Source organism: Phlebotomus papatasi, chromosome 1, assembly GCF_024763615.1.
Source record: "Phlebotomus papatasi isolate M1 chromosome 1, Ppap_2.1, whole genome shotgun sequence".
NCBI lineage: Eukaryota > Metazoa > Arthropoda > Insecta > Diptera > Psychodidae > Phlebotomus > Phlebotomus papatasi.
Genome location: NC_077222.1, coordinates 88368426 through 88384346, shown reverse-complemented (window position 1 = coordinate 88384346; position 15921 = coordinate 88368426). Strand labels below are relative to the sequence as shown.

Below are 15921 nucleotides of genomic sequence, written 5' to 3'. Positions count from 1 at the left end.
TAGTGACAAAAGGAAAATTATGGTCGAAGGAACACTCATTGGAACTTTAAGAACTTGTGTCATGACTCATAACCTATCGGCACCTTATTTTGTAGTACCATTCACGATGTGAAATTTGAATACCTTTCTTTATAGAAAAAGGCAAGTTCATGGAAAAACGTCAATTTAATTGTAATTTATTAGATACATTAAATAAATTTAAATATAATACTTTAATGCAAATTCTAACAAGCTTTCCCTGATGTACAAGTGTCCTTCAACCCTAGGTTATAAATCATCCCGACACGTCTCAGATCTGGTGTAAAATATTTTCTTATCTAATTAACGATTTTTTACCGAAAATTGAATATTTTCATAATTACAAATGTTTTACTTTTGCTATGTATTTTATAGCTTGAATGCTTGATAATTCGTAAACTAATTTTATGCTGCTGAGTTAATTATATTCCCAGATAGTTAATATTTTAAATAATTTCTGCTGACATTGTGTAGATGCTTTTACTAATTTATTTATACATATATTTGTTTGTTTTATTATTTTGTGTATGCTTTGTTGTTTCAATTTAATTTTATTACTTAAATGATACTTAAACTTACGTGTTTGCTAAATAATCTATTAATTAATCTGAATATAAATAGTTGCATTTTATTTATTTATTTTTTCACAGTCATTTAAACTCAGCCGTTAAGATTTAATATGTTTAGAAATAAAAAATAATTGATTTTAATGCGATAATGATATTTTGATCTCAACAGAAATAAAGAAAGTAAAAAATAATATTTCTGCAAGTTTATCTTTTATCGTAAAAATAAATCTTGAACTTAATCTTGGTCTTGAAATTCCATTTTTTTTATTATTATAAGCTTTAAGACGTTAAATCAAAATTATTCAAAACGATACCAAGAAACTTTTTCTCTTGTTGGATCATTATAGATTCTTCTGAGTCATTAACACTAAACCTACCAAGACCGGTCAAACTGACCGGTTTAAAAACATTTTAATATTAATAAATATTATATTTAAACGGTACGTTGTCGCAATCAAATTTTATGAATTTTTTGTAAAATATGCATGTAATATATTTTTCAGTGGTTAATGTTTAAGTCTTTTCTCTTTTCCAAGAAAAATTTGTTGAATATGTTACCCTATTGCGGTCTGTCATTTTATCAAGCGCTCTAGGAAAAACGATCAAAAACGGTTGGCAGTTCAGTGTTAAGGATATATCAAGTGATAACGTCATGATCTAAATTAAGCATTTCATAAAACCGCATCAGGTTTATAATCTCTTTCAAAAATAGGTTAAAGTTTTCCTTGTTTCTTTTCATTAAACCCAAGTTAAATTATTTTCTACACATTGGTATCATTCCTACAATTAAATTTATATTGAAATTTGTATTACTAATATACTACCATTAGATATTAGGTAACTGTTCCTGGAAAAAATTTCCTATAATAAAATTTACAAATAGGAAAATTTTCCAACAATTCAGCACTGAACAGCAAAATATTTTAACAGTATCACACGATTCCATCAAAATTGTACTTCTAACTCCAATTTATCTTTAGCTGACGTATCTAATCGCTCCATTGGAGCCAAACCCGAAGTTTTTTTTCAATGGTGCATTTGACCAAGTAACTTTTTGAATATTTATATTTAGGTTTTAAAAGCAAGGTGGAGAAGCACAGAAAATTGGAAAATCGAAAATTGATGTAGCAGAAAACTGAGCTTGTGTGGAAGTACCTAAATACTCACCCTTGATACTATTTTTTCGATTTAGCTGTATGACAAGAAAGTTCAAAAAACCAATTTAGAAACTCTCTAAAAAATTGCTTTCCCTTCAGGCACTTTTTAGGAAACCCTCAAGAGGCAGACCCCACTATGAAACAATAAAATTAAAAATAATAAAAACAGTAATTAAAATACAAATTATTTAAAGTGAATCAATTAAAATAAATCATTAATTGTGAGTCAGTGTTTTCCTTACAGAAAATCACATGGTGCAGAAGAAATTAAAAGAGGGAAGGGATTAATGAATTATTTTAATCATATTGAATAAAGTTTCCTAAGGTTATTGACATTCAGCAGTGCTTGAAATGCTTTAGTATGACTACAAATAATATTTCTGATATCTTTGGAAGCTTCTTCTTAAGCCTCCTCATCAAATTTATATCATTCAAATAATCCACTGAGTTATTTAATGCAAATCATCTTTTCACTTTGCATACCCCCGGAAAAAGTGGAAAAAATTTATGCTGAAGGGAATGAATCTGTTTAATTAAAAAGAGATTTAGCACATCAACTTTGGGATTTTGCCAAAAAGATATCCATAGAGTCCAAAGATGCGAAAGTAAAAGTAAGATCGCCTCCAAAAAGTGACGCACCTGGGCGGATTAAATAACATAAAATAAATTGATAGAGGTGAAAAAGGGGGCGATACACTTGCTAATGGTCTCAATGTGATTTCTTGTTCCAACTTTGGAGTGAGGGATCCAGTGAAAGATCTTCCAACAATTGAGGTGACTCGACAGAAATGATTTTCGGTGGGCATTGGGCATCTCCTTGTTTGACGCAATTCAATGAATTGCCAATGAAGTAGTCCATCAATCTCGATCGTTTCTTTATCACAATCCATTCCATGGGTGACTTAAAATCACCTATTGGAAATGAAAGCGAAATCGATGGGGAAGATTATTCGCAGATGCCTTTTTTTTGTCCTGCGGAGCTTCGTTAGAGATTGTGGAATTTATCAGGAAGATCGATCAGTGATAAAGACTAAGGGCACCTGAATGTAATTGAACAGGTAATTAAGTGTTTAAGGTGAGAAAAAAGCCAATTAAATCTCTTAACCCTTCAACGTCGACGAGGAATTGTTCGAAGCGACTTATTAAAAGAGACGTAATTTCTTTAACGAACAAAGGTAAAGGCCCTGTAGTCGACCGGTTCCTCAACTCGGCTAGTAGAGTTATTTATACAATTTACTTAAATTTGGTATATAGGGGAAAGCGCGCTACCTTCGGACGATTCAAGCTTCGGACAATTTAATTTTTTCTCTATGTTCCTCATGGATTTTACTCATAGCTCTTTTCTTAAAATTTGAGGAAATGAACTAGTGGAACTAGCAATTAAAATATAATATTATAATGGGCCAAATTCATTTATAACACATTAAAAACACATTTGAAACATAAATCGTCCGAAGGTAGCGCGCTCTCCCCTAATTGATCTAACAAAAATTTCATAGAAATTTGATCATAAAACATTAAAAAATTGGTTAAATAATTTTACTGGTCGAGTTGAGAAACCGGTAGATTACAGGACCCTTACCTTTACACAAATGAGCAGGATGTATAATATGAGATATTTTATATATTAATCTTGGTATAAAAAAATCTGCGATAAAAATTATGCTAAACGTATTCATACGGTAAAATGACGTATGATGCAATAGGGGGAAGTAGGCCAACTTTGAATTGGGCTAGCTTAGAAATTGTCCTTTTTTTATTTAAAAATTGAAAAAAAGCCCAATTTCAAAGTTGCCCCAATTCATAGATGTCCCACTTCCCCCTAACCAAAAAGATCATAAATTTGAAGAATATTGAATTATTGGAATTTTTGAACTCGTCAACGAATAAAGTCTATCTATCTGTCTGTTTGTCTAATATTATATTTCAACGCTTTCATTTTGGAAAGTTTTAGTGATTATTTTTTTATCCTTATTCTTTCACAGTTACAGATTATTTGGAACAGGAATAAAGTTTTTAATACACTATTTTAACGAAGGGGAATAAATAGGATTAGTGAGTGAATCTTGAAGGGTAGATCGGTAAATCGATTCAGTGCTATATTTCGACCGCGTATGTTTATTAGCTGAAGTCAAAGTGGGAAATTAAGTTTAATTTTTGTTCTTCAATTTGTCTTTATTTTGCCAACGTTTCGATCCTGGATGGGATCTTCTTCAGGGCCTATTACATACAAATCCAATTTTACTAAAATACTTTTAAACACTTTTTTAACAATTTCTTCTTCTAACTACTTGTGTCTTTTCCCTGATGTTGGTTCTCCCAAGCACTTTGATGGGAGTTAGAGTCCCAAAGAAATTGTTAAAAAATTACGAAAGTAAATTACAAAAATGCTCCTCATCTTGAATCATATATTCTACTAACAAATTCGTAAAAGTTTGTATTTTTTCTGAAATATTTGTAATTGTAACTTTTTTTAAGTAAATAAAAATTGTTATCTTATTTTAAGAGTGCACCAATTTAGACGAGTTGATTTTGGGATAATGAGCGCTGCATTGACTCCTCCCGTCTTTTATGTTTTTGTGGCGATCATCAATATGATGTGACACTTAATCGATACAAGATTGATTTAGTCATTTTGAGTTGAGCTGCAAATAGTGCACACTTGTGCTGAATTTAATTAGGGTCGAAGGAACACCTCTTCGACAGGGAACCCCTATTGACACTTTTATCGAAATGTTGAAATATATTCAATATATCTAATAAAATATAAGTTTTATAACGTTTTTTCTGTAGTATATCTATTCTTATAAAGAGAGATCTTCGAATTTCATATCCCAAATGGTACAGAATAAGGTGTCAATAGGTCCTGACACGAGTTCTTAAAGTGTCAATAGATGTTCCTTTCACCCTATCTTCACAGGAGATCTCAAGAGAAAACTCAAGTAGAGTCAGTGGAGTACAAGCGAGATTTTGAGATTCTCTAGCTATTGAGACTGAGCCTTTGGGATTCTACAACAGGATCAGAAGGATACCTTTGATATCTGATTCATGGTCCGTGACACCCTGAAGAAGAGAAGTGTGCATCTTTTTACCTTAGACCTTTAGATAGAAGCACATCACGAAAACTTCACGAGGTGTTATTATATATTTAGCGTGTTAGATCACACGCTAAATATTATAACAAGTATAAATATTATAACAAATATAAATAAATTGAATAAATAATTCTACCAGCCCAGTCGAGGAAACGGTCGAGCGAGGGCACTTTACCTTATATTGCCATTTGTTAGTCAAATATAAGAAAGTTCGAGAAATCCTTATAAACCACATAACCTACTAAAAAGTTCGAAAAATGTACTTCTTTTATTGTTCGTAATATAATAATGTTCGCAACATTTCTTCGTAAATATTCGTACAAAACTGTCATTCGTAAATATTCTGACAAATAAAAATGTGCGAACTAATGTTTGTAAAAGAACAATAAAAGGCTCGTTAAGTGATCATATTGTGAATAATGTTTGTATTAAAATACAATCTTTTACGAACTTTTAGTAGGTTAAACGGTTTACAAGCATTTTCAAGTCCCCAGTGAGAATTTATAAACATTTACAAATAATTCTACGATTTTTTTTTGTGTAGAGCATTTGCCTTGCTTTGTCAATTTTAATGCAGTTAATATTATATTCAATAATTGAAAAAACAATGAAATAATAGACCGTTATAAGAAATTTTATTGTTGCCTTATAAAACGGTATTAAAGGGTTAAATGAAATGTGAAACAGATCAATCATCTGTTTCAAAAAATCTTCCTAAAGTTTTGTAATCACTGAAAAATTCTCTAGGGTAACTGTCCTAATTCAAAACCATTTCCAGACGCTTTAACTTTGACAGAAGATTCAACACATTAAGTTCATAGTTTTTCTGAAGAGAATTACATAAATTTGCTCCTTGGCTCTTCTAGAATGTTACTATTTAGTGCAAATTCTTTAAATTGAGTTTGAAAACTACTTTAATACAAGAAAAATACACAAGTGCAAAATGCTTCTATTGGAAACAATTTAATCCAAATGGAGACAAGGGAAATTTTCCAATTGGAGACAAACACTAAGTGGTTAAGAAAATACTTTATTTAATCATTTTTTTAGATGACATTTTTAGTATCCTCATTCTCGCCTTTTTGCTCTTTTACTTTTTGATCATCTTTTGAACCGTTTAAGAACTGTGCATTGTCAATACCGTTACGATCAAATGGTAACAAGCCGCATCCTCTAAATCCACTTTTTGCTATATTTTCGAGATTTAAGAGTAGCAATGCATTTGATAATACCCTTGCAAGATTTCTTGGTTTCAATCTGTCTCCATCATTTTCCATTCTCCACTGAGCTAAAGCTCAGTGGAGAATGGACCACCTTTTCGCCTTTGGGAGAAAGCATAACACCAGTTTCGTCTAGATTAAAGATGCGATCAGGAGGTAATTCCAGAAGATCTCTCGATTCTAAGTATTCACGGGTTTTCTCAAACCAGTCAGTGATGTTCTCAGAGGTAACACAGGCTCTTTGGGTGGTATATGATTCTGGTTTACGACGGCTTAATTCTGGATGTCTCTTCAAAAACTTCCTGAACCAAGCATATCCTGGCCTTCCATCTACAAACTCATTGGTGATCTCGAACTTCTTACACATGAGCTGTACAGTGTCGAGGACTTGATCCTTAGTTATGGGATGCCGTTTGTCAGCGCATTCCAAAATCCATTCAACAAGCTCGTCTTCCATGACCTTTGGTAAAGTGGGGCGCCTTCCCACACTACATTCCTCCGGATATCTTCTAGAAGCTTATTATAAAGTGTTGATTTCGGAACGTGAAACAAAACAGACACCTCTTTTAGTGATTTTCCACGACGAAAGGCTTCCAAAGCTTTGTTGAGTTGCTCTTAAGTGTAGGTTTTGTTCTTTTTCCTGGTCTTATTTTCCTTTCCCATCTGAAAAAATAAGGAGATCGCTCCAATAAACCCATATTTTCGGTGTTTCCCATTGAAGCACTTGCGCACATTTCACAAAAGTACTTTTTGTTCAGAAAATATGTAATTATTTTAATTGAGCACTTCACGTTCACTTACGGTTAACAATAAAGTTTAAGACTTAATTTCACTAAAATTTGCCAGATATAGTGCATAAACGTCAAGAAATTAATAAACAACAATCAGCTTACTTGCCTTTTTTATTAGAAAAAATGGTCGATCGATGAATTTTTTCGACGGTGAAAAGTTACACTGTCAATTGAAATGAGACTTTTAAATGTTAAAACTTATTTATATGAATGGATTTACGCTTCATTTGAACCACAAGGAACTAAATAATAAAAATATAGCACAGAAAATATATGAATAAAAATATAATTAGAGTATTTATTATGGAAAAAATAAGTTTCCATTTGGAGTAGCAAAAAATTTCCAATTGGAGCAGGTTTTAAATTAGCTTAATTTACCCTAATACAAGAACAGTCAGCTTTTAAGAATCATTCTAAAGGTGATATTGGAATTTTAAAAGTTTAAAAATACCATTAAAGATCTTTTTAGCAAGAAAAAAGATTTATCAACCGAGCTATGTAAGCCATTGTGGAGGAAGTTTTATTGAAACACATTAAGGATCTTTCCTTGGAAATCCTTGGAATTGACTGTAAAAGTGTTCCTGAAGTGGTGGACGATCGGTAGTCGTAGGCTGCTAACCTGGATGGTTATGGAATGGTTTTGGAATATTTTTTTTCGCAAGTTTGTAGATCATATGAATTATTTATAAATTGTGATAGATTGAATAGCAAAATTTTAAGAAATTTAACTGATTCACCCTTAATATAAGGTACGTTCAAATACTGAAAATATAATCTCCCCTGATAGTTAACTTATGTGGAAAATATAAATAAAATTTAATTTTTACATGCATTTAACACAAAAAATGTTTTCCTAATAAAACATTTATTCTTTACTTAAAAAATATTAAAATTTACTCTGATGGTGTATAAAAATAATACTCCTAAAATAATTCATCAACTACATGTGAAATTGCGATTAACATTATGTTATTGTCCGTTGTTCGATATTAAAATTTTGAGTTTAAGAATCGCATTACATGAAAGGATCATAATTTAATCAATTTCTCGAAAAACTAAATTTAAAAGTGATATATTTTCGAGGAAAATTAAAATTATCTCCATACTAAAATTTAAAATAAATTAATAATACGAATATACTTTTATTATTTGACCATAAATATTTAAAGTGATCTAGTTAATTTGCTCTAATGCGGAATAATTCAACTAATAACTCTTTAATGAAAATTAAAAGAGTTTAATAAAAAATCTATTACTCACTAATTGTACTAAATACTCCTAATTATGCGTTGTTTTTTTTTTGCGTTTTACGACTTTCAATAAAAATTTAAACACTTCAAATAGTAAAATTTCAAAGCGCGCCTAACGCAGGGCAATTTATTTAACTGCAAAGCATTGGAATTCAGCACAGCCCATAACAAACCTGATCACTCGTGAAGAAGACTGAGGAATGTCTGCCGATGGGAAATAATTGAGCACTTGAGCAGTAAAAATTTCATGTCATTTTCATTTCACTTGGGATTTTCCCTTTCAACTCCAGGGGCACCTTAAAAGTCAGGGGCTTTCGTGCAACAGAAAGCGAGATAGTGGAACAATCCATTTATTGCTAAATGTTAATAATTAGTGTTTGGTTTTGCGAATCCATTGAGAGTGATTATTTTCTCCACGGATCACCAAGCAATAAATACTGGTCGGAGATGGGTTCTCCGCTTTTCCTGGGGACGACAGCAGATTCCATGGATCTTCAGACTCTCTTGATAGCGCGGAAGCCATTCTCCAGCTGCCCTGGCATGTACTCGTTTGTGTTGAGGGTCATCTCTTGTGGATGGGCCGCGTAGTGGAATCGAGCTGCTGGCGGGGGAGAGAAGTACGAGACCATGGGGCTAGAGTAACTGGCCACGGGCTGCTGTTGGGTCTGCAGAGGTGGGCTGTATGGGACGTAGTGATGGTTCACAGGGCTGGCGATGGTCATGGAAGCGGCTGTCTGCTGAGTTGGTGGTACAGAGTTTAGGAACTGTGGTGAAGACTGGGTCTGGTGGTGATGGTTTGAGGCAGAGGTCTGCTGGGTCTGAGAGTGACTGAGGTAGGGCTGTGGCTGAGGCATTGAGGAGTACTGGGAGTAAGGGTTGTATGGCAGGACCATGGGTCTAGGTACCAGCTGCACATACTGAAGGCCGTAGTTCATTCCCAGAGGTGAGTGTGCTGAAAAGAAAATTTAGAACATTGTGATTGTAATTCCAGATTTCTTTTCGAAGTTTTGAAAATGTTTTCGAAAATGTCCGGTCCGGTCTTTGTCGGTCTGTCCGTCGTGTCATAGGGTTTCTGAAAAGCTTAACAACTGCGTATAATATAATATTAATAATAAGTAAGTATAAAATACAAATTAGTAAGAAGTTTAAAATTTGAAAAGTTTAAATGTAGGTGGAAGTGGTGCTACTTTCAGTTGTGGGGCTAGATTGTTATACGATTTTTTTCGCATACTTCTAATGGAAACTGGGCTTTAACATGATGTAATTTAGAAAGACAAAATAGTTGTGGATCTAAATAAAATAATTTAAAGACTAGCTTCATTTAGAAATACCCGAAAAAGTCGTATAACAATCTAGCCCCACAGCTCAAAGTAGCCCTACCTCCCCCTACCGAGTGCTAAAAAATCAAAATAAACGAAAAATAAGGTATAAAAAAATAATTTAAAAAAAACCGCTAAGTGAAAATAAATTTGATTATTTATATAAATAAAATATCTTAAATGGAATGTCTTAAAAGAAAAGAATATTTTGTTGGTAGTTTTTTACAAGAACTATCAATTTCAAAAATCAAAGAGTAGTTAATGTAAAAAATATCTAAAATATTTTATGAATAATATAATATTTCGAGCGCTAACGATTTAGTAGAAGGTACTTTGAACTTTGAGAAACATTATTAGCAAATAAAGTTTGTCTAAAACGTTTTAAAGAATCAATTTAAGAATTGCATTTTGAAAAATTGATTAAAAAAATATAAAACGAATAAATAAGATAAATTTGAAAAATTATTTTGTAATAAAAAAGATTAAAACTTTTTTAAATAATTTAAATATCAATAAATGAAACAATGAGAATCAGCTAAAAAATTATAAAGAAATACTTCATTTCAAATGTTCGAAAATAATATTTTCAGATATTAAAAAATTCAAATAATTTAAAAATAATATAATGAAATTAGAAAAAAATCTTTTTGAGTGATAATTATCGTGTCATTTTTAAAGGAAAACTGTCAAAAAATAAATTTGGAAATAATATGGCATTTAAATTTAGAAATATAGTGTTATGAATATTCAAAAAAACGAATCCCAACATTTAAAATAAACACCAAATAAATTAATAAGAAATAAAAAATATAGAAAAGAACAATAAATGAAAACTTAAGTTTATTAAAAACCAAAAAAAAACAGATCTTTTTAATTTAAAAAGTGAGACTCTTGTGTTAGAAATAATATAAAAAAATAAAAAAAAACTTTTAAAAAATGAATAAAAGCTTCAGAAAACAGGAAACAAATTTGTTTCCAAAATTATGATGTTTTTTTTTTAAAGAGTATATTAATAAAAATAATTTTATTCATTATTTATAATGAATAAAAAATAAGATTGTCAAAGAAAACTTCAGAATCAGATTTTTCAAAGTCCAGTCTTATCGAAGAGATTTGTAAAAAGTTTGTCGTTATGCTTGCCAAAAATTTGTAATTTTTTGTACTCTCACAAAAGTCATAAAATAGATATTTTGATACCCAATAAATCAATTAAGTAAAAAAATTGCATTCCTTGAGTCAAAATGATCTATTGATGTTCTTTTCATAAGAGTCCTTTCAGCAAACACTTTGTCTCCCAATTGTAACAACCAAACCAAAACAACAAACTTTCTACAAACCATTCCGATCGGAGAAGACACTGTTTGGATGACCGTAACCGGGCTTCACGATGTTTGAATATTTGGGACAGTATGGCGTAAAGGACTCACTGGCCAGGACGCTGTTGTGCTGGGCAGGCATGGAGAGCAAGTAGCCAGATCCAAGGGGTGATGATGTGGCGTAGGGTGAGTAGTAGAAGCCGTGAGTGTTCTGGGGCGCGTACTGGCTGAGGCTGGTTCCGGGCGGAGGACGAGTAGGAGCCGTGAGATGCTTTGACTTGGCCAGGAGGTCCTGGGCTGTGATCAGGGAATTGAGCATCGTTGGTTCGCCCACGCGACTATTCTTCCTAGACTCTGGGTCGAGTTCATTGTCACCACGCGCCGCCACGGACAGGAGCAAGACGCTCAAGCTGAGGGCGAAGCACTATCCGGCATTCATGGAGAAAGAGACAATCATTAGCGAGCCAGGTATATTACTTTCACTTCCATTCAACCCATTCAACTTAATCACAACTAGAACACAAGATATTCGCGAAAGCTGAGAGATAAATACTTCACGGAATATTCCAAAATTGTCCTCTTCGCTGGATGGTAAACTTCACGATTTCTTCTTGGGATAATTTATGTATTTAAATGTAGGTATCTAGTGTAATAAAACGCTAAATGAACTTCTGAAATTATAAGGGAAATGTTAAGGATTTTACGATTAAATTTCAATTTTATTGTAGAGCATTATCTAAGGATGATTAAGTAATTAATCGCAGTTTATTGGCTCTAATTGGCCAGAGTTTTGTATACTTTAAAAGCTTAAAAGGTTTATCCAAGCAGAGTTCATTGAGAATAAATTGTGTTGTCGAGTTAAATTTTCTATAACATGAGATAATGTATAGGACCTCTTAGAATTGTGCCTAAAATTTGTAATAAAATTCAAGATTAACATTGTTAGAGTTGAAAAAAAAATACAGATCAACAAATTTTCGAACATTTCTGATTCCTTATCAACTTTTTTAAATACCTATCTGAAATTTTTTTAAGATCAAATGTAGTTTTTTCAAAGTTTGGGGCTTACAAAATATTTTCCGTTAATACTGATAAATTAGTCAAAAACTTAAACTCGAAGGTTAAGTTTGTAAAAGTAAAAATAATGAAAATAAATATTTTTAGTGGACCTATAATTTATTTTAAAAAGTAAAAATAATGAAAATAAATATTTTTTGTGGACCTATAATTTATTTTAATCATTTAATAAATATGAAGTAATAAAAAAATAAATTGATCAAGAAGCAAAGGTTCCCATGGAAAATATGCAATGGTAAGTAAAATTTCGTTTTAAGTAGAACATTACTTAAATTTTTATATAAAAGTTTTTAAAAAATCGTAAAAATAATACTGAAAGGAATAAATAAAATTTTATTTTTTTATTATGAAATTATAATGGTTAGGTTTGGATAATTTTGCACAAATGAGTAAGGGGCAACGCCCTACCTTCGGACGACTCAAGCTTCGGAAAACTCAATTTTTTTTAATGTTCCTAATGGAGTTGATCCAATGCTTTTTTCAGGATATTTGAGGCATTTGATTAGCTAAAAATGTAATATTAGAATGGATCAAATTAATTAAAAACATATTGAAAAAAATGGGTTGTTCGAAGCTTGAGTCGTCCGAAGGTAGCGTACTTTCCCCTACTAATATAAATGTTTTAAGTATATGGAATATTTGAAGGATAAGTGTTCAAATTTCGTATTCCAAATAGTACAGAGTAGGGTGTCAGTAGGTGTTCTTTTCACCCTATTTCATTATTTTGAATTTATATAATTTAGCGATACTTTCGGAGAATAAACTGGAGTCATTCATTTAAAGAGAATATTTCTATGATTTCATTAATAATAATTTTTATACTAAGATCAGTTTGATAATCTTTTCAAACGGATTAATGGTAATATTTGCATAATTGGATTTAATTGAACAGTAATTTATGTTTATTTTCTTGCATAGACAGGGGTCAGTTTTGATTTGATCAAGGAAAAATTAGGATTAAGCCCTGTATTCTCGGCTTCCTAAAGCTGATAATTTGTTATTCCACAGTACAAGGTATGAATTCTGCAATTATGAGTTTATCACGTGATAAATTCTTCGATCTGAGATCGTCTTATGTACGTGTTTAAAAAGAATTTAACAAAAATTATTATGAAAATTCTAAGATACCAGTGGGTGTTTTACATGCCACTTTGTATGAAAAGCTCACGAAATACTCACAAAAGGCGATCAAAGATCTGTGAATTTCTAATGTGAAAAACACATGAATTTCAGAATTTAAATCAAGGACACAAAAATCTGAAGTTGGATTTGGACCCAGAGCCACAATGACTTGATCATTTAAAAATGTGATCATATTTATTATCTCCCGTTTTCTTTATCAAGATCCTGGAACTGATGAGAATTCTGGATTATCTCTATTACCTTGCAGAAAACTTCCGGGATATACCGACTTTAGATCCCGAATCTTTGTGTCTGCTTTAGCTTGACATATTCTGTTTAGTACAGAAGTTTCTCTCCCGAAGTATATACTCAAGATGAAATTTTCATTCTTTTTCTAAATACTCGAATTTTATATAGGTATCCTTCAGTTAATCGATATTGAGAACATTTATATCAAAACTTTAAAAAAAAGTTAAATATTGTGAAAGTATGACGGTTCTTCATTAATTTTTTAATTGTTTATTTTAATCAATTGAAAATACTAAGAGCATTCCTTGGTCACTATTTCTTTTATTCTTTCATTTTTGTTTAAATAAAATTTAAACTTTTTGAAAGAATCCTAATATCGTAGGATTTTTGACACTTTATTACTTCACTCGAAATAACGATGGTATATAAATCTGTATTAATACCTTTGTAATTATTTATACACCTCTTTATGGTCCACACAAAAGCTCCAAATAAATCAAATGGCAAAGGTCACATAATTTAATTCTTTAGGCGATTCGGTCTGTCTTTTAATGTGGCACGTACCAAAAATTTAATTCGCAGTAACATAAAAAGAACCTCTGCAATTACACCAAATTACTCCATTGACGATGATGGAAAAAATGTGAATGCTGGGCGATTCATTTTTGATTATCCCAAAATGTTTTTGATGAGGTGTAGAAATTGAGACTTTCATTTGCAGAGTCACTGTTTGATTTTCAAAACCACTCACCTGAATCTTCATCTCGAAGGAGGATCCCGTCAGAAAAATAAGAAGAAAACAAAAAAAGCACAATTTGCCAGAAGTTCTTTTTTCCCGATTTGTTACGGATAAATCTGGCGTATTGAGCACCCAAACAAAAAACTAATTTGCGATCACACGACAATCAACTTTAAACTCTCCTCGAAATGCACTTTATTTTTTAGTAATATCCACAAGATCTCTTTTTGTGTTGCAATTGCAGCTGGGAACTTCACCTATCCTCAAGTGTGTTTAGATAAGAAATGAAAATGATTAGCAACTGGTGGCTTCTTTTATACCAAAAAGTACTTGCAAGTGCAGTGGGCAACTTGAACCGCTTTCGCGCTTTTCAATAGCATTTGAAAATTGCTGCACACGACGCCTTGCATGTGTTGGATTTGAGGTCTATCCACTATTGGAGGTAAAGCATAAAATATGATGTGCCACAACTATCATCTCCCTCGTCGATAGACCATGCTTTTCCCATTGGTAAACCATCCCGCGAAGACATGCTAAACCACAGAGACAAATCTCTTTCTGCCTTTTTTTCTCAATGAAACGTAATTGCATGGAGATTGCAGTCTCATTTGATGCGGCACAAGATGTGAGAATGTATTCAATGTAATGCTTCTATGTTTCAAATCAAATGAGATCCTCACAGGAAAGCTTTTGGTGACCACCATTGATTAAATTCAAGATCAATCAATGAAGCTGTGTTCAGTGAACCGCAGCATTTTTTCTTTCTTGCACGGCAGAGATCTTGAGATTGAATCCCTCTCTCCATTCACTCCGGGGGGAAATTCATCGACCTTGCGGAGATCTGCTTTTCACTTATGAAATCGCGAAATTCTTCAACAATTTTCGCACAAACTGCCTCCAAGTGGTCTGCATGCAGTTCATAATCAAGTGGATTAAATAGCCTTTTAAGACTGTGGGGGATTTTGTGATGACACGAGATCAGGCAGAGATCATTCCTCATAGAGACTAAAAGGCTTCGCACAGATCTTTTATTAGCCCCTTAGTAGAACAATGTACTAAAAATACTGGAGATAGAAATTCATATTTTAGAATTCGTTCTTCCTTACATATTGTTACAAATTTCGGAGAGGAAAAGATTCCCCAGAAAAGCTATGCAAGCCATTGTAAAGTCTTTTGTCTTTGTCTCCTAAAGTTAAGGAAATATTTTGCATTGTATCTTGATTTTCAAGAAATAAACTAAAGCTTAAGAGAAATTTTTAAATTTTTAGAAGGAAACGGTTTTAAACTGGTTTTAAATCCGTCTGCACAATAGGGTGGTTAACCGGTTTTTCGAAACCGGTTAACCGTTCTTGGAATCACTGGTCCTGTCGACACCATGAGGCTCTCAAATGAGAATTACTCCGTTCCAGTAGTTATGTCTTCTGAAGGACTTATAGGGATTTCCTTAATCTCCCCAGGAATGGTAAATTCATAGACAGGACCGTGGTTGTTCGAAAGCAGCCTCTAGCATCCTTCCACGTTTTTGCGAAGGCCCAATTATCGTTCGGTGACTTGGGGACTCTCTATGTCCTCTATGCCAATTACACCAATTACCCCACCTGCAGCACACAGTGTAGGCCTTCGAGACTAGCTGGATACCTGCGTGGACTATTCCTCTTTCTTAACTCCACTCTTCTCTGATATTTCAAGGGATAATGGCGCCTCAAGCGCACCTTGCTCCTCAGATTTTCGGTATGGAAGATGATTCTTGAGGTAGATAACCCTTTGCTTCCCCTGAGACAAAGGGTTTCATAAGGTACAATTTCCACTAATTCACAGAACGATAGTCAAAGGCAGTCACACTCATGACAGGCGGACTCAAATGCTTGGGGCGCACTCGCTCCTCAACTCAACTCCACGTCAACAAAGGTACACTCGCCTTTTGCGGGTACGACGATGACCCCCTGTAGTTCTACTGGCCTCCACAAGGCAATGCCACTTCTGAGGCTGATCCTCTACT

At 32.7% G+C, this 15921-nt stretch overlaps 1 protein-coding gene across 1 annotated transcript; it reads right to left on the bottom strand.

Moving 5' to 3' along the window:
• Positions 1 to 8434: 8434 nt before the first annotated feature.
• LOC129797970 (uncharacterized) lies at positions 8435 to 14214 on the bottom strand. The gene is made up of 3 exons (XM_055840874.1): positions 13935 to 14214; positions 10847 to 11159; positions 8435 to 9052 (listed from the first exon to the last, which is right to left on the bottom strand). The coding sequence occupies exons 1-3, from the start codon at positions 13944 to 13946 to the stop codon at positions 8595 to 8597; spliced, it is 783 nt and encodes a 260-aa protein (XP_055696849.1). The 5' UTR covers positions 13947 to 14214; the 3' UTR covers positions 8435 to 8594.
• Positions 14215 to 15921: the final 1707 nt, after the last annotated feature.